Source organism: Phascolarctos cinereus, unplaced genomic scaffold (genome assembly GCF_003287225.1).
Source record: "Phascolarctos cinereus isolate Bilbo 61053 unplaced genomic scaffold, phaCin_HiC Scaffold_3;HRSCAF=262, whole genome shotgun sequence".
NCBI lineage: Eukaryota > Metazoa > Chordata > Mammalia > Diprotodontia > Phascolarctidae > Phascolarctos > Phascolarctos cinereus.
In genome coordinates, this window is record NW_027555736.1 from 8,430,788 (window position 1) to 8,449,852 (window position 19,065).

Below are 19,065 nucleotides of genomic sequence, written 5' to 3' on the forward strand. Positions count from 1 at the left end.
CAACATACTAAAAACAAGAGTTCATGGACAGAGCTGTAGAGCACCAGCTCTAGGCCTTGTAACATATGGTTCTAGGGCAGGCCGCGGCTTTCCATCTGTTTCCTACCACTGCCACAATGACGCCAAACTTTCACAAACCCATGAATCTGCCAGGTTGTCTCATGAGCACCAAGCTCTCTCAACACTAATAACCATATGATAGGTTGTCCATAAATAACAGTGAGGACCTAAGTTAAGTAAAAGAGAAAAAAAAAACCCTCCCAAAAGATCAGTTTAATTTTGTCAAACATCATTTTTATAGACATATAAGCGACAAACACTGATGTAGATGAGGAGGCCTGAAAAGGCAATCATCCTTGTTTGACAGAGATAAAGGCTTTTCAAAGAAACTGAAGAGAGGGAAGGAGGGGAAAGAAAGGGAGGTTAAAGAATGAGCTAATTATAAAGACCAAGGCTGGCCTTGGAGAAGAGCTGGATAAACACACCTCCTTCTTTTCACTAGATATGGAGAGGACAGAGAGTGACAAATGTTAGGTGATGCGTGCATTTAGAGAGTGTCTGCGTGGCAGACACTGAGCTGAGCATGCCACAAATATTATTTCACTGTATCTTCACTACAACCCCAGGAGGTGGGTGCTATCATTATCTTCTTTTGACAGATGAGGAAACTGAAATAAACAGGGGTCAATGGACTTGCACAAAGTCACATTACATACAGTTGATGTATCAGGTGGTTTGGGGGAGAACTGTCATTTTTATTTTTTATTTTTCCACTTTTTTTTTTACAAGGCAAGGTTCACTGAGTGGGAGGAGACAGTCACATTCCGAAGTGAACTGATTTAAAAAACCACAGGCATCAATAAAACAAAACCAAAAAAAGGGAAAAGGAAAGAGAAGCCACCTATACAGTTAGCACAAAGAAGAATGTGCTGAAGGAGCTATGAGGGCAGCCATTTAAGGGAAGAAACACAAAGCTGAAGGAGAAGGAGAAGGTAAGAGTCCTCAGAACACTACAAGATTTCCCCTGTAATATTCATGAGTTTCCATTCTGCACCATTGTGGTAAGGACAGGACTTAATTACCACATAATTAGTACACTAACATTAAGAGTTATGAACCTGACATTCAGTCACTAATCCAAGATCAATGGATGGGCCAACCAATGTGGATGGACCCAGTTTTGCATCCTCAAGCTTAGAAGGATGGGGTCATAAAGACAGATCCCTTTACAACAAAAACAGATTCCCACACCATTCAATAATTTTAATAAGCTTTTATACTGAAAACATATAAAACATGTTTGGAGCTCTTGAATCAAGGAGAAAAAGGTGCATCATTGTTGAGGAAAGAAGCATCCACATTGGCCCATGTGGTTTGTGTAAAGGACCATGATGAGACCACCAAAGGAAATGAAAGTGCCCCACTGAGCCATGGAAACAGAAGAGGATATGGTCATAGTCACTGACCCAAGGTCAGTGGGAACCTAAGTAACGACCAGCAACCCACACAATCCCTGCTTCTCCCCAGGCTCCAAACCCAGGTAGAGCAGCCCAGAAAAGGACAAGGCTGCCTCCAGAGGCACCAAGCACCCCAACACTGCCTACCAATGGCTTACCAAAACCATTGCAGCCACCTCGTAGCAGGAATATGAGCAGAGGCAGCCAGCTAACACAGCCTTTTATTCTCTTCCTGTAATTGCATGACAAGGCATGATTAAGGGAAAGTGGTCCCCAGAGGGGCTCTTGATGCAAAAGGCCCAACATACTTCCCTCCCACCTTCATTTTACAGATGAAGACCCTTGAGGCTGAGAGAGGGTAGGTGACATGCCCAGGATCACACAACTAATAAGGGATTGAGGCAAGAGGTCAGGTCTTCCTCGGTCCAGCTCTCCATATACTGTGCTGATCTTCAGAAGTATCCACAAAGACCCAGGTTCAAGTCCAGCCATATGCTGACTGGGTAGCCCTGGGCAAATCACTTAACCTCTTAATGCTGTAGGTGAGCAACCTCCAAGACTGTAGGTTGTAGAGAAGATACCAATATGCATTAATGAAGGGAGATTTCTCACCTGGAAGTAACTTCTGCCAATGAAAGCACAAATCCATTCCCTCTTCCTGCGGGAAGATACCAAGGTGACAAAGTGGATGCAGCACCGGACATGGAATCAGGACGAACAAAGTTACTCAAATCCTGCCTTGAACATGAGGTGACTCTTCTCAGGCTGGTTGCAAACCCACCAGACTACAGACGGCAGACTCACGGATGGCAGAAATCCTATGTCCTGGAGCCGCCTATCTACTCCGAGAACCAAAGCTGGGCTTTGCAGCCAGCCTGAGAAGAGTCACCTCGTGAGGCAAAAGGCGACGGATGAAAGAACAATGGAATTGAAACCCAGAGACATTGATCCAAACCCCATCTCTCATTTCTCCTAGCTCAGGGACCCTGGCCAAGTCTAGGAGACTCAGTTTCCCCCTCCGTGAAACAGGGAAAACCCGACCTGCATCACCTTTCACTAAACCCCTGTGAGAGAAATACCACAGAAACAGGAGTCATGGCTACCCAGAAAGACTGGTTGGGGACAGGGTCCGTCTTTAGAAAACTACTGATAGCACATCCTTTTGTAGCAGCAAAAGGATGGAAACACAATGGGTGCCCATCAGTTGGGGAAAGACGAACAATGACAGCGGAATACAATGGAACACTGGGATGCCATAAGAAATGACCACAGACAGGCTTTCAGCAGGAAGCCGGGAGGACTCCTACTGATGGATGCAGAAGGAAGTGAAGAGAACAAGGCAGAGAACTGACACAGGAACAACAGTGTCATAAGAACGTGCATCTTGGAAGGACGCATTAATTGCCAGACAAACACTGATTTCAGAGGACCAACAAAAAAGCTTGCTACCACTCTCAGGACAGAGATGATAGATTCCAGATTCAGAATTTGACACACATTTTCAGATATAGCCAAATGAGGACTTTGTTTGTTTGCCTATACAGTGTCAATACCGGGATCCCCACCCCCTAATAATAACCCCGTGTGAGATGACTCCTCAAGAACAGCTCTTACATTAACATACACGAGAGGAAGTAGGAATAAGGGAAGGTGGCAATAGGATCCCCCATCTCCCACAAAAAAGGAAGAGAAGAGAAGAAAGTCCAGAAACAGTCACAAACCAGCAGGGCACCTTGGAGATTTACCTGCTGAATTTATCATACGCTGAAAAAGAAGAACACGTTTATACAAAGGCACTTCACAGTCTCATGTACAATGCTATGGTTTTGTCCAATAAAATGCACATTTTGCTTGGCATTTAAGTTGTGAATGGAAATTAAATTTTTAAAAACCAAAAATTTATGTTGAGTTGTTTGGCACCAGCAGAAAATTTAGCTCTGATTCAAAAGGGAAGAGAAAAAAACAGCTTAAAGGAAGTTTTATTCCATGAGACTGCTGATTCATGGCCATTGAGGTAGAGGGCAGTTAGAGGGAGTGCTGAGCCTATAGCCCCACTAACCTTTCCGCTCCATTCTGGAACGTTCAGAAGGTGCACATTCCATTACTCCCCTCATCAATCACCTCTAATGTGACGGTGTCTAATCAAGGCTGGCGTTCAGGCGTGGATCTTAGATACATTCATTTTATTCCATTTTCCTCTAAAATTAATGCAGGGCATTTCCAAAAGAAGCATCAACCTGAAACGTTGGTGCTTTGGGTAGGAGGAGGGGGCTTCTTTGTAATTATAATTCAATTACTTAGGAATTTTATTTTCTTGCCAACAATTTCGACTTTCACTTTCTCAACCTTTGTCAGCTGTGTGTGTCCAACAGTATAACCACGCAAAGGCAATGATACAAACGCAAAAATTATAACGCTCCTCCTTGTAACTCGTGTTGGAAGTTGCCTCTCTCCGCACCAGAGATTCTCTGCCAGAGCCATCTCTTTGTGAAGCCTGTAATCTATCTGAACGGCTATTGGGGAGTCTTGTCCGGAGCCCTTACAGACCACCCAACGGCACAGACACAGCACACTAAAAGGCTGCGGGTCCTCCGACACCAACCATGGGCATCAACAGGAATTTTAAAGCCATGACCCAGAAGAGGGAGAGGAGGGGAGGCATGTGAAGGAAGGCTTCTGGGGCCACAAGGACAGTGAAAGCCTGGCTTTTAGGAAGCCACGTTCATTAACTCTATGACCACCCAGACGTTCCGCTAGAAAAGTCATCACAAGCTGCTCCCTTTTCTGGGCTTCACTTTCCTCATTTGTAAAATGATGGAGGACAGATGGGTCTGTCACAGCTCAAACATTCTACACTCTATGTTCAGAAATCCTTCCCTGACCAGACATTCTATGTTCTAAGTTCCTTCCCAGCCCTGATCTCATTTCTAAATTTCCTTCCAACTCTAACATTCCATGTCCTAGGGCCCCTTCCAATTCTACGATATTCTATGTCCTGAGGTCTCCATATTCCAAAGTGCCTCCCAGCTCCAACATTCAGTATTCCGTGATCAAATGAGTTAACATGTCAAGTGCTTTCCAAACCTGAAAGCATTATGGAACTGCCAACGAGGTCCCTGCCATCCTTGACAATCCATATTCTGAGGGACCTCCCAGCTCTGATGTTCTAGGTCCTCCCAGCTTTGCCAGGTCACATCACTAAGTTCCCATCCAACCCTGAAGTTCTAAGTTCTAAGGTCCTTCCATGTTCTATCTTCCAGTATCCTTCTCTGCTCTGATGTCCTAAGGATCAGACTGTGCCTTTTCAGTCCCTTTGGACTCTGAAAGACAACTGTGCCCCCATGTCCCATGATGAGCTAGTCAATCAAGGGCAGAACAGATGATTCTAATTGAATAACCCAGGGTCAGACGATTCCTCAAGGACGTCACCTACACTTACACAGTTTTTCATTCTCTTCCGCCCTATCAAGTCTCCTGACAACAGAAACAACCCCCCCCACACACACACTGTCCTTTTTAGAGTTTAAATGGAGACCAAAGGTCAGAGAAAGCCTCCTTCTGATCAGGACTTCTTCCCCACGGGCCAGGCATGATGTCCCCAGCCTTGCTGGCATGTCTGCTTGGATGGCTTGCCTCTTTCAAGCTCCACGAGACAACAGGCGGACCTCCTCCATTGCCCAGCCCCCTTTGGCTGTCTGACTCCACTGGAGACAAGCTCCCCCTCCAAGGACCGCACAGAATGCTAGGGACGACAACCTTCCTTCCTCCTGTTCCTTTGTCACCGACCCTCCTTACTCAAGGCTGCGGGAGCTTCTTGAGGACAAGACCTATGCGTAATTTCACCTTCAGATCTCCAAAGCAGAGATCACTAAGGCCAGATTTCACAGAAAATCACTGCAATTTCAGAATCTGAAGGCACCTCAGGGATCATCTACTCCAACCAATGCTGATCAAGAGTCTTTGTCCAACATCCTGATCCTGGATCAGCATTCACTAAAGTAAATGATCTCTGAGGTGCCTTCAGATTCTGAAATTCCAGTGGTTTTCTGTGTGAATCTGTGAGTCTGTGTGGATCACGGATCCTCAGCTTTCAGCCCAACTGAGAAGGAGAGCTCCCTGCCTCCAGACAGAGTCCATGGCACTTTGGAAGGGGCCGTGTGGTAGAAGTTTTCCTTAGAGAAATCATTCTGCCATCTCCTGCACTGCACCCAGGTTTGACCACTGAAGCCAAGCAGATTCCATCCAATACTTCTCCCATATCACAGCCCCCAAATATTTAAAGAGAGCTGCCATGGCCTGCCTTTGCCTTTTCTGATCCAGGCTCACCATGCCCATTTCCTCCTGACCATCAGTCACCATCTGATCTACACCCCCTTGTTAGGTGTGGGCACCTCTCTATGGGTAGGCTAGTGTAACACTGTGACCGAGACAGTGACCGCTCCCTCATGGGCCAGATTAGCCAACACTCCTCAGAGGGTGCGAGGAGCTGGGATTCTCATGGAGCAATGCTGTTTTAATCAAAGACAACTAATGTGGCATTATCTTTCACGCCACATCCTTGCTCTCTTCTCACATGTCCACCTACTTTGGATGTTCCCAGCTCTGGAACTCAGCCTCGGGGCCAGCAACGTCCGGACTGCCTGAAGAACTCATCACTGAGGTGACCAAAGGTATCACTCTGCCTCAGTCACACCTGACATTCCACTCAAGCTACCAGCCTTGTCTGCCCGGCACCCTACAGATCACTGGACCTTAGCATCTGTACACACACCTTCCATCTGGCCCCCAATTTCTAGTTCTGGAATAATAATCAAATCAATATCTAATCTCAGTCTAATATCAGAAAGGGGCAGGTCAGTCAAATGCCCCATAGCTTCACTCACTAGACCAGAGGTTTTTTAAACCAAAACCCCCCTCCCCAGTTTCCACCACCTCCTATAGGTCATGTCTGCTGTTATAACATAAAGAGACACTGTCCCACTCTGGTCATAAACACTTTTCATTCACTCATTCCTTCCCATTCCTAGTGGAGGGCTTCTGGCTCTTTTTCTATCCATCATATGTCACCATCACTGGCACTACTCTTTGCCAAGCTCTGGTCATTTCAGAGAAGATAACAGCTCTCTGGGTCTAGCACTATTGTGGCGTGAATCTTCTCTAAACATTCATCATGCTATCCATGTCATGAGATAACCTGGGCAAAGTGCTTGTTCAATCTGAAAGTGTTACATAAATGGTGGTTATTACTGTTTGTTACTATAGGACCAGATTAGTGATTTTACTGGTTTACAGCAGCTCCAATGGGTAAGCCCCTTCCCCTAATGCAGATTGGTCCTTACTCAGCAACTTACAATACCAGAAAGCTACCACGCACAAGATTTAGACATAAAGGCTGATACTACAAGCAAACTGGGAGAGCAAGGAATAGTTTTCCCGTCAGATTTATGGAGAAGAGAAGAATTTATGACCAAACAAGAGATAGAGAACATTAAGAAATGCAAAATGGATAATTTTGATTACATTAAATTGAAGTTTTTGTACAAACAAAGCCAATGCAAACAAGATTAGGAGGGAAGCAGAAAATTGGGAAAGAATTTTTACAATCAGTGTCTCTGATAAAGGCTTCATGTCTAAAATATATAGGGAACTGAATCAAATTTATAAGAATACAAGTCATTCCCTAATTGATAAATGCTCAAAGGATATGAATAGGTAGTGTTCAGAGGAAGAAATTAAAGCTATCTATAATCATATTAAAAATGCTCTAAATCACTATTGATTAGATAAATGCAAGTCAAAATAACTCTTAGGTACCACATCACACATATCAGAGTGCCTAACATGACAAAACAGGAAAATTCTACATGCTGGAGACGATGTGGGAAAACTTGGACACCAATGCATTGTTGGTGGAGTTGTGAACTGATCCAATCATTCTGGAGAGCAATATGGAACTATGCTCAAAGGGCTATAAAAATATGCATACCCTTTGACCCAGCAATAGCACTTCCAGGGCTATAACCCAAAGAGATCATAAAAATGGGAAAAGGACTTACATGTACAAAAATATTCATAGCAGCTCTTTTTGTGGAGGCCAAGAATTGGAAAATGAGGAAATTGTCCATCATTTGGGGAATGGCTGAACAAGTTGTGGTCTATGAATGTAATGGAATACTCTTGTGCTGTAAGAAATGATGAGCAGGTGGACTTCAGAAGAACCTGGAAAGACTTGTATGGTCTGATGCTGAGTGAAGTGAGCAGAACCAGGAGAATGCTGTACACAATAACAGCCACATTGTGCGATGACTAACTTTGACAGACTTAGCCCTTCTCAGCAATACAAGGATCTATGACATCTCCAAAGGCCTCGTGATGGAAAATGCTATCCACATCCAGAGAAAGCACTATGGAGTTTGCTGATTGAAGTATACTATTTGCTATTTGTTTTTCTTCTGTTGTGTTTTATTTCCTCTTTCTGGTGGTTACTCCTATTGCTTCTAATTCTTTACAACATGACTAATGTGAAAATGTTTAATAGGAATGTATGTGTAGAGCCTATATCAAACTGCATGCCATGTTGGGGAGAAGGGAGGGGAGGGGAAGGGGAAAAAAATGTAAAGCTCAAAAGCTTATGGAAGTGAATGTTGGAAACTAAAAATAATAAATTAATTTAAAAAAAAGAGAAAGTGACCTGGAAAACTAAGAATGTAAAGGGACTCACTGAGGCAGGAATTAAACCCAGACGTCTCTGACTTAGAGGTCAGCTCTTCATGTACTGTATAACATTTCTCTTCCTCCTGCTCTTTCCCTACTGCTTATGTCTATACTACTATTTTTCTTACTATAATAGTATATATTATTACTACTACTACTACTACTAATACTAACAGTTGTTCTTTTGTTGATTTCTAACATAGAAACCCCCCACAGAAGCCAATGGCACTCCTCAGACCAAAGGACTCCCAAACTTTTGTACATAATGGTGAAGAGCCATTTCTTGGGTGCAGAACACTGTGAGCTCTAGGAGGACACACTCAGTCAGACCCAGAGCATGCCCTCCAACAGCTTCTGATCTAGTAGGGAATAAGGCCCCAGTACAGGTAAACCACAACAGCCAACATGACAGTAGTGCATAAGAACCATGCCAACAGACTGGGGTGAGATGAAAGGGGAAAGGCCCTTACCCACTGGGACCCACTCCTTCCTACTGGAGGTCTCAATGAGCAGTGGTTAGTACCCTTCAGGCCTAAAAAGATAATAACACGTAGCCCTGATTTTTCTGTTACATAACCAATGACTTTACCCAAAAGAGGCCTTTAACCTGCAGACTTTGAGTGCCGAAGAGCCGGGCTACTCAATCACTCCACTAGGTCTCTGCCTGATGAATGAGCTGGAGGTCACTGGAGGTGCCCAGGAGCTAGGAACAGGTTAGCAGTCACGAGGGCCGCAGGATGACAGCAATGATTAAAGTGAACTAACACTGCTGTTGTTCATAAACTCACACAAAGTCCAAAATCAATTAGCAGAAGATCATAAGGCAGGTCAACACTCTGATTCCATTCTGCTGAAACTGGCAAAAATTCCAAATCGTAGTAACTTGCCTATGTGCGTGCCTGTGCGTATGGTGTTTATGAACCTCTATAGAAAGAAACAAGAAGAGAGCTTTCCAAAACACTCTGTACGTCTGGCTTCTTCTGGTCCTAACATCAACATAGGAGATTGGTAGGGAGAGTATTATTCCTTACCACTATTTGGAAGATAATAATAACAACAAGAATATTTATATACCATTTACTATGTGCCAGGCACTGTGCTAAGTGCTTTACAATTACTTCATTTGTTCTAACAACAAGCCTGGGAAGGAGGGTTAATCTTATTTTATGGTTGAAGTAACTGAGGCAAACAGATTAAGTGACTTGTCCAAAGTCACACAGCTTGTAAGTGTCTGAGGCTAGATTTGAACTCAGGTCTTCCTGACTTTAGGTCCGGAGCTCTATCTGCTGGCCACTTAGCTGTAACAGAAACAGAGGCTCAGTAAACTTCAGTGATTTGCCCAGGGTCATGTGGGGACAAAGGCACAGCTCCAAGACATCTCCTGGCACCACACCCCGGGTCTTTCTCCTGCATAGCACTGAGGGCAGCAGTGACTCGCCAAAGAGCAGGGCTAAGCACTGTCAAGGTGGGGACATCGGCTGCCTCGGCAGTGACACGCAGCAAAGGTCAAGACATTGTGGGCCAAGGAAAATCAGAGAGGTCTGAAGGTCAGCTGTACCAGGCACCAGCAAACAAGAGCAGAGGAAGCTCCACAGAACAGGCCCACTGGCTCTCAGTCCCCTTCCATCCACGTGGACTGGCACCAGGTGAGAGCACACACAGCTGGGGACAGGGAGAGGGAAAGGTGTCTGTGAGGCACAATGCCAGCCCCTCCCTAAGGTCGATCCATTTCCACGGCTGGCCTTCCTAAAGCCTCCCTGGAATGCCTTCTGTGTGTCCCAAACTGTGCAAGGTTTTGGGGATGCAAGAACAAAAATGAAACTTTCTGCCCTCAAAGAATGTACCTTCTGATGGGAGGGGAAGGGGAGCTACTAAAAGTTTAAAACTGCACCAAGATTTTTGGGACATCCTGTACAGAGAGCCAAAGGGGGCTGATGTAGCCTCTCAAGGCGAGATTTAATTCTGTTTTCATTTCGGCAGGGTGGTTGCTGTCCTAGAGTTTGAAGATGAAAAAAAGGAAGACAAAAATAATGCTTAATCTCAAAGACCTTAACTCTGAATAAGAGGTCCGGGAAATAACTTTTTAACATTTTTGTAATTGTATTTAACTACAATTGGATTCCTGTATAATTCTGCGTCTTTTATTTTACTGTACATTTTTTATGGGGCAGCGAGGCGCTGCAGGATAGAGCGCCAGGCCTGGAGTCAGGAAAATCCATCTCCATCAAATCTGGCCTCAGACACAAGATGTGGGACCCTGTTTGCCTCAGTTTCCTCATCTGTAAAATGAGCTAGGGAAGGAAATGGCAAACCACTCTAGTATCTCTGCCAAGAAAATCCCAAATGGGGTCACTAAGAGTCAGATATGACTAGAAATGACCAAAGAATGTCTTTTATCAGGGGCAGCTAGGTGGCACAGTGGATAGAGCACTGGTCCTGAAGTCAGGAGGACCTGAGTTCAAATGCAGCCTCAGACCAAACACTTGACACTGACTAGCTGGGTGACCCTGGGCAAGTCACTTAACCCCAAACTGCCTTAGAAAAACAGTCTTTTATCCTATTAATGTTGCGGGCATCACCGTCTTCTCAGTCAGCAGGCTCCCAATTTCAGTGTCATCCTCAACTCCTCACTCTCTCACCCCAGTATGCAATTGGTTGCCAAGTCCTATTGATTTTGCCTTTACTAATATTTCTCTCTAGTGACATCATCACCACGTGCCCTACCACAGGCCTTCAGCATCTCCTGCCTGGAAGACTTGGACATTCTCAGCAGGGGTCCACAGGCTCCTCTGACTGCCCAAGGTCTCCAAGACACACCCAAAGGTAAGGAATCCAGATGTCAACAGTCTTAAGGAGGGAAGGGGAAGGGCCTCCCCTGCAGTTCAATCAACACCAATCTTTCTTCTGCTCTTAGGGTTTAAAATAAATCTCCTTTAAACTGATAGCTTTGTCCCTCTGTACACAAGCCAAAGAGGCTCACCCAATTGGGCGCCCACTCTGGTGGCTGCCAGCCCTTCTCTGACCAGCTCTTTCCACTCTGGGAGAGCCTCCTGTGTTGTCCTCCAGTGAGAAGGATCAGTTCTTGTCTTCCCAGGGAGAGTGGTATTTTCCGGGGATTTCTGCTGGACTACAAACAGTCGGAGAATTCAATCCAATTTGACAAGCATTCATTGTGCATCAATCTCTATATCTATTTCATTCAACAGGATGGACCCTCTCCTACAAAAGCAGCAAATACCCCAAGCCCGGTCTGCAGGAATTTGAAGTGAAAGCAGGGCTGTCAGGTAGAGGTCTAACACAGCCTCAGCTGGATTCCTAGTGACTGAAGCCTCCAGAAGAGGAGGATGGGAAAAGAGAAAGAAAACCATCCCAACAGCCAGGGGCTGAAAGGGACCAGGCAGTCACTTGGTTTTCCGAACCAAAAAGGCAAAAGCCAGGTGATTTATGGCATGGCTGGAGGAGAAGGGGGAAAGACAGAGGAGAGAGAAGAGGAGCAAGAGGAGGAGAAAAGGAAAGAGAAAGACGAAGAAGATAGTAAAGTAGAGAAACCATCATTTTGTCTGCCTGAGCGACCGTCCACTAAACCTTAAATTTAGAAGTGTAATAGGGTAGTGATTTGTCCAAGGATCACATGTAGCCCAACTCATCCAATAAGAATGAAGTAACAACAAAAGTTAGAACTGTAATATTAACTGTCCTCATTCCTCAGCGCTTTAAGGTTCGCCAAGGGCTTTCCTCAGAGCTGCTCTCTGAGCTAGGTCATGCAAGCATTATGTCCTATATGGCAGATAAGGCAACTGAGGCATAGAAGGGGCAATGGATTTGCATAGCCCCACACAGTCTGAAAGCATTAAATCTCCAGAGTCCAATCCAAGAGTTCTTTCCACTATATGCCACCGTCCCAGTATTAAGAACATGGAAGCAGGCCATTTTAAAAGGGGGCTATTTTCATTGCAGCTTTCAGCACCCCCACTGGTGAACCACCAGGGTTTTGGCCATTATATCAAAGCATACAATGTAGCCAACAGGTGCACGTATGGCACCCCCGCCCCACAACAGCAAGCCATGGGGACGGCTGGAGAACCCCAGGCCAACAGTACACTCGTCAGTACAAGACCCCCACAACAAAACCTGCAGAAGTTTTGCCAATGATAGATTGCAAAAACTCTCCCCAGAGCCTTTTTAGAAAGAAGCTCACTGTAGAATGCCATCTTCAGCTAAATCTCACACAGCTGGGACTGAGAAGCAGGAAATTGTGGGATCCGGCTAATTCTGGCCCGGCGGGGGACTCAGGAGAGATGTCTGCGTTAGGAAGCAGTGCCGCCGCCGATGCAAATCCAGGCAGCCGGGAGAGAGAAGACAACGCCATCCCTCCTGCTTCGGCTCTTCGCTGTTTCTGTGCACAAGTGCGGTTTAACTTTAATTATTTATAGCTAATGTAGGGTGGTCTATTTTGTAAAAGCAATGAAATCTCTGTAATGAGACCTCCCCGGAGGTCTCCGCTATTAAATCTCCCCTAACAAGCAGATGAGATGGCTGGTAGCTGTTTCTGAGAATCAAGGAGCACGTAGATCAATACAGATGGACATGCAGTCATAGCACATTAGAAAAGGTGTAGGACCTGAGGAGGCCTGAGTTCAAATCCAGGCATAGATATTTCCTTCTCTGTGCTTATACACAGGCTGTCCCTGAATCATTCGATCAGTCAATCAGCAAGCCTTGATTAAGCACCAACTGTATGCTAGGTATAGTCCAAGGTGTAAAAGGATGCAAAGAAAAGAGGATGCAGCAGGCCCTGTTCTGGAGGAGCTGATATTCTGTCAGGAAAGACAATATGGTCATATAAGCATGTTTTGAATGGATACAATATGATTCAAGGAAGGTTTTGGGAGGGAGGGTCCCAGCAGTCGGGGGGCTTAATAAATGTTTGTTGATTGAATTAACTGAACTGGGTACTTACTAACTGTGTGACCAGGCCACTGCTGCCAGAAGCTGGGCCTGCCTCCTCAAAGAGCAAGGGGGAAGAAGGAGCTTGGAAAAAGGTAAAATTCAACAGAAGGTGAACACATCTTTTAAGGGACCCCAGTGTACCCAGCAAGATGCTAGGTGCTGAGGTTCCAAGCACATACACACACACACACACACACACACACACACACACACACACACACACACACACACGAGTCCATGTCCTCAGGACATGCCCTTCTATGGGGGCATATGAGTCACACACATGAAAAAATGTGAGTTGTTATGAGGACCCCAGAGTTTTGGAAAGCTTCTTGAAATGCAAAGCCTTGGGACAGTAATGGCCAAAATTCTTTTTTTTTTTTCCTAAAGAGCTTCCCGTAGCCACTGGACAGGATTCTGGGCAGGCAGATCTGGCTGCCCCAGACAAGCTGGCCCTCAGGAGGCTGCATGCAGCTCGTGCAATTTTAAGACTGCTTCTAGGACACGGAGCTCCAGGCCACCTCTCGCAGATTTAGCCCATAATCATTCTGGCTGTTTGCATTCCATAGCTGGCCTCCTCTCTGTCTGAAAAAATTCACTATCAAGAATGAAATTGTCCATTTACATTGAGAAACAGAAGGCAATTTTCCCCAGGTCTCCATCTGCCACTCACTGTGATCCCTCATCTCTTCTGATCACTAACCACTTCTTTTGTTAAGTTCTTTTCTCCTCCAGGAGCACCAAGGCACACTTTAAGACTGAAAATATATCTTACCAAAAATACAATCTGAAGTTGTAGTTAAAAATCTGGCACCATACCTTTACAAGCTTATCTGGGTAAGTCGAAGTAAGATGTGGTAGAATGAGCACAGGTCCTGGGTACAAGTTGCGCCTTTGACACACATTACCGGGGTATGGGTGGGCAAGCCATATAACTCTCAGTGGCCCCAGAAAACTCTCTAAGGCTACAAATTTAATTAATTTAAACCAGTGGAATAAACTTCAACACTCAGATTTCCCTACAATGAGTAAATCACAGTCTACCACACACACACACACACACACACATATATTTACTCTCTCTCTCTCTCTCACAAAACATTAATGTGCTCAAGAAAACACTGGAGCCTAATTAATGCTGTCAAATGGGACCAAAAACCTTAAAAATTCACTAAAAGTCAAAGTCAGGGAGGTTTTCATTTTAGGCCAGTCCCTTTGGCTTTGCCTCAGTTTCTCCATGTATTCAACAGGAATCATGAAGAAGAAAGAGTACAGAAATTTCAGGTTTTTTTTTTTTAAACAAACAAACAAACAAAATATTGTACCAAAATGCAAACACAACCATGGTGGAGAAGATAAACCCTCTCAGAGAAGGTCCCAATCTTCCCATGGGCCTCAAATAAACAAGCAATAGCAGTGATTATGAAGGTCTGAAGCTTTTACTCAAAGTGCTCTCTACAAACACAATATGTGATTCCCATTTGTCCAAAACAAAGGGAATGATGAGCTGCCCATCCTTCCCAGATTAAAGTAGAAAAGGGATTTCCTCTCAATACAAAGTATTGAGAAGTCATTAATATGGAAGGAAACTCGACAAAGATCAGATGACTGCCATTGTTTTAAAACTCCAGGAAATGGCAGTTTTCTCAACAATCATCTCAGAGGAGTACAAACATGGGTGCACTCATTCACCCAGAAAAGCCTCCCAGGATCACCCCTTGAAGAGCTGTCTCCCATGGACAATGGCGGCTGATTAGTGATGCTGTCCAGCACAACCAGGAAATACCACCTACACATCACTGCCTCCATTTGTGAGCTATTACCCACACTCTGTGTCAATTAGCATCTTCTTTCAGGGACTAAATCTTCCTGTTCTTGTAAGAGAGTAACTTTAATCACCTGAAACCTCTGTTTCCTTGTGCAAAGTGGAGTGAGCACCACAGCAGCCCAACTGAGGCCTGCAGACAATGACTAATGTGACAGTTTAATGATTGCTAGCCTTTGGCTCACCGTGCTGGGTGAAGAGGTCGCTGTGAACAATTTCAATCAAGCAGTAGAGTTTCTGAATTGTCAGCAAGCCCGTCGGCACGTTGAGGATGAACTCTGTAAACATTTTGCTGCGTGGAAAGAAAAAAAAAAGCAGGAGACCTGTTACGGATTTTGTACCAATGGCCAACAAGATGAAAAGTCATATCAAGAGATACTGGAGGAAAACCGATCTTCAGACAAAGCTGTATAATAAGGGTGTCCTCATGTTCTGGGTCAAATATTACTTTCAAAACCTACCTAAACACTTTCAGGAGGCATTTGGGAATCTCCAGGTTCTAATGAAAAGCACAAAACAGGGAAGGAAATGCTAATGAAGAGGTAATTTGGCCCTGGAAAATCAAAAGAGCTTTGACCAAAGAGATGGAGTCCTCCTCCTCCTCCTCCTCCTCATCATCATCACATCATCATCATCATCATCACCATCACCATCATCACCATCATCATCATCACATCATCACCATCATCATCACCATCACCATCATCACCATCATCATCATCACCATCATCATCATCACCATCACCATCATCACCATCACCATCATCACATCATCATCATCACATCACCACCATCACCATCACCACCATCACCATCACCATCATCACCATCACCATCATCACCATCACCATCATCACATCATCATCATCACATCACCACCATCACCATCACCACCATCACCATCACCATCATCACCATCACCATCATCACCATCACCATCATCACCACCATCATCATCACCATCACCATCACCACCATCATCATCACATCATCACCACCATCACCACCATCACCACCATCATCATCACATCATCATCACCATCATCACCATCATCATCACATCACCACCATCATCATCACCATCACCACCATCATCATCACATCATCATCACCATCATCACCATCATCATCACATCACCACCATCATCATCACCATCACCACCATCATCATCACCATCATCACCATCATCACCATCATCACCATCATCATCACATCACCACCATCATTATCACCATCACCATCATCACCATCACCATCATCATCACCACCATCACTATCATCACATCATCACCATCATCATCATCGACACCACCACCATCAGCATCACACATCACCACCATCATCACCACCACCACTATCATCATGATCACTGCTGATATTTCTTGTGGCCTTTACAGATGGCAGTCTTCTTGACTTTGTCCTGCCACTGGCCTTCGAGGACTCTGGAGGAGTGAGGCTGCCAACTTTTGCAGCTGTGACTCCTTTAAATACAATTCACTGCTGTGTTGTCACCAGTCCTCTTCAAGAACCAAGGACAAACAACAGTGGCAAACCTTTTGAGTCCCACAACGGCCCAAGGAGCACATTAGCCCAGTTTTATTATTTCCATTCATCTGGGATTTCATGGATAGAAGAAACTCAGTCTCCTAGTATGGCTCTGCCTCTTCTTCACTGTGTTAGAGATGCCCAAGGCATGGCGAGGGAGTGACTTGCCCAAGGTCACACAGCCCAGGTGTGTCCCAAGTGAGGCTTGGATAGACCCAGGCCTGACTTCTATCTACTATCCAATGACTCCCTGCTTGGTTTTACAAGTGAGAAAGCCAATGACCAGAGAACTGGAGTCACTTGTCCAGAGTCACACAGCAGCAGGTCTTCCTGTTTCTTAGTACAGCCTCCTAACCATTAGGCTACAACGCCTCGTGCATTTACTCACTGTTCATAAGAGCACAGATTTGGACCTTAACAGTCATCCACACAAGTGCAGGAGTGGAAGAGAAAATTTGGAACTCAAAATTTTTAAAAATTAATGTCAAAAAAATATTTACATATGACTGGAAACTACTTAACTAAGTAAAAATATATTTGAAAAAGAAAGTTGTCTAGTCCAGCGGCCTCACTCTCAAATGAGGAAGCAGGGATTTCTTCGAAGTGAAGGTCCCAGGCTGCTATTGTTGTGTTTGTCCTTCATTCTCGAAAAGGACCATGACATCAGGGAAATGATGACATGACTTGCAGTTGACTTTGATTTGAGTGAGGGAGGGCTGTGCAAGCCTTACTTTCCCCTCCACAGCCATCTGGGTCCAGTGAGGCCAGATATCCATCAGGATGACTGGAGATGGCCCAGGATGCAGTGGGAGACCCTGGCTCTTTTAAGCTAAGATCTTTTCAAGTTCTCACTTTGAATGAGGCAACACCATTCAGTGAATAGGCTTCTTTAAGGAGTGAGTCAAGGGATGGCCCCTTTAAAAAAAAAAACTGGGAGGTCACACGGGTAGGAAGTGGCAGGGCTGGAATCTCCATTCCTTCTCCATTAATGTCCACTCCTGCCAGTATAGATGAGAAGGTGTGAAAGACTGTTCAAAGCTTTCAGCTGACCCAATAAACACTTGCTGAATAGAATACCTGCTGCAGATAAGAGCAAAGACATTAAGAGGTATTTAGGCCAGCTAGACAATAGGTCGTTTTCATGTGCAAGGCTATTTGAAGTCACTGAGTCACAAGAGCATTCACCATGGCGTCAGGAAGCCCTGGACTCAACCAACTTTACCAACTTCACCAACATAGCTGTATGATCCTGGGAAGCTCACTTTGCCTCCACTTCCACAGCTGGAAAATGAGGAAGCTGCACTCACTGGCTAGACGGTTCCTTCCAATGCTAAATCAAGTGATCATTGAATCTGAACAATTCTAATTTCAGGTTTTGGTTATTTTATTTTATTTTTTTTAGAATTCCTTGATCCCCTAAAAATGAAATGGCTGGCTCTCTTGTAGCACATGAGTGGAAAAGAGATGTTGGACTGGAGTAAGGGAGACCTGGGTAAAAATCCTGACTTCACTTAATACTGGCTTGTAGCCCTGGGCAAGGATCCCAGCCTCTTCACCCCTGCTTTCCTCACTTTTCAAATGAAGCTAATCATTCCAGTAGCAGATATCCCACAAAGCTGTTGTACCTAAGACTCAAATGAGATGATGATGTCCCCCTTACAAAGAGACCGTTCGTGGTAGCTCTCCTTTCTGTAGCGTTGCAAGAGACCTCTAAATGCTTCTCTCCTCCTGCTACTGGTAAGCAATTCCTTGGTTTAAAGGAGAATATTAGAATTTTGCTGCCTTCCACTGAAGAAGGGTATACCTAAGGACAGAACTTCTGTATTTTTTTAGAATACCCACCAAAAATTGTACAAATGATGAGAAAACCCATTGCTAAAATACACATAAAAGACCAAGGTGGCATTTGGTATCCTTTAGGTTACCAGTAGCTCCTTAGGGAGCATGCTTAAAAAGCCATCTGGCTATAACATTTCTAGGCTTTACAACATATGACCTATACGAGTATAACTAAGTTCTATCATCTCTCTGGGCTTCAATTTCTTCAGATGCAAGATGAATGTTCTGGACTAAATAAACAGGCCCTTTCTACCTCTAAAGTTATGATCTTCTGATAGCACTACAGACCAGCATCTAAGGGGTAAGGTGAGCCATCATTTGTATCCTGGACCAATACAAAGGAAATCATTGTAACAGGCAGACATTGAATATAGGTATTAATAATACTCAGCTGCACTCTGAGGTAGCACCTCAGACCAATCAGAGTGGCTAATTTGACAAAAAAGGAAAATGTTGGGTATTGGATGGGATGTAGGAAAGCTGGGACACCAAAGCACTGTTGGTGGAGTTGTGAACTGATCCATCCATTCTGGAGAGCAATTTGGAACTATACCCAAAGGGCTATCATACTGTGCATCCCCTTTGACCCAGCAATACCACTGCTAGATCTATAACCCAAAGACATCCAAAAAAGGGAAAGCGACCTATTTGTACAAAAATATTTGTAGCAGCCCTCCTTTGTGGTGGCTAAGAACTGGACATTGAAGGGATGCCCATCAATTGGGGGATGGCTA

At 44.6% G+C, this 19,065-nt stretch overlaps 1 protein-coding gene across 3 annotated transcripts in view; it reads right to left on the reverse strand.

Moving 5' to 3' along the window:
• The window catches only part of DOCK1 (dedicator of cytokinesis 1), a 577,278-nt gene that overhangs the window by 391,591 nt on the left and 166,622 nt on the right, over window positions 1–19,065 (reverse strand). For all 3 annotated transcript variants that reach the window (XM_020973593.2, XM_020973592.2, XM_020973594.2), the window contains exon 25: window positions 15,132–15,238. In XM_020973593.2, the coding sequence (XP_020829252.1) occupies window positions 15,132–15,238 (107 nt within the window). The remainder of the gene's footprint in view (window positions 1–15,131; window positions 15,239–19,065) is intronic.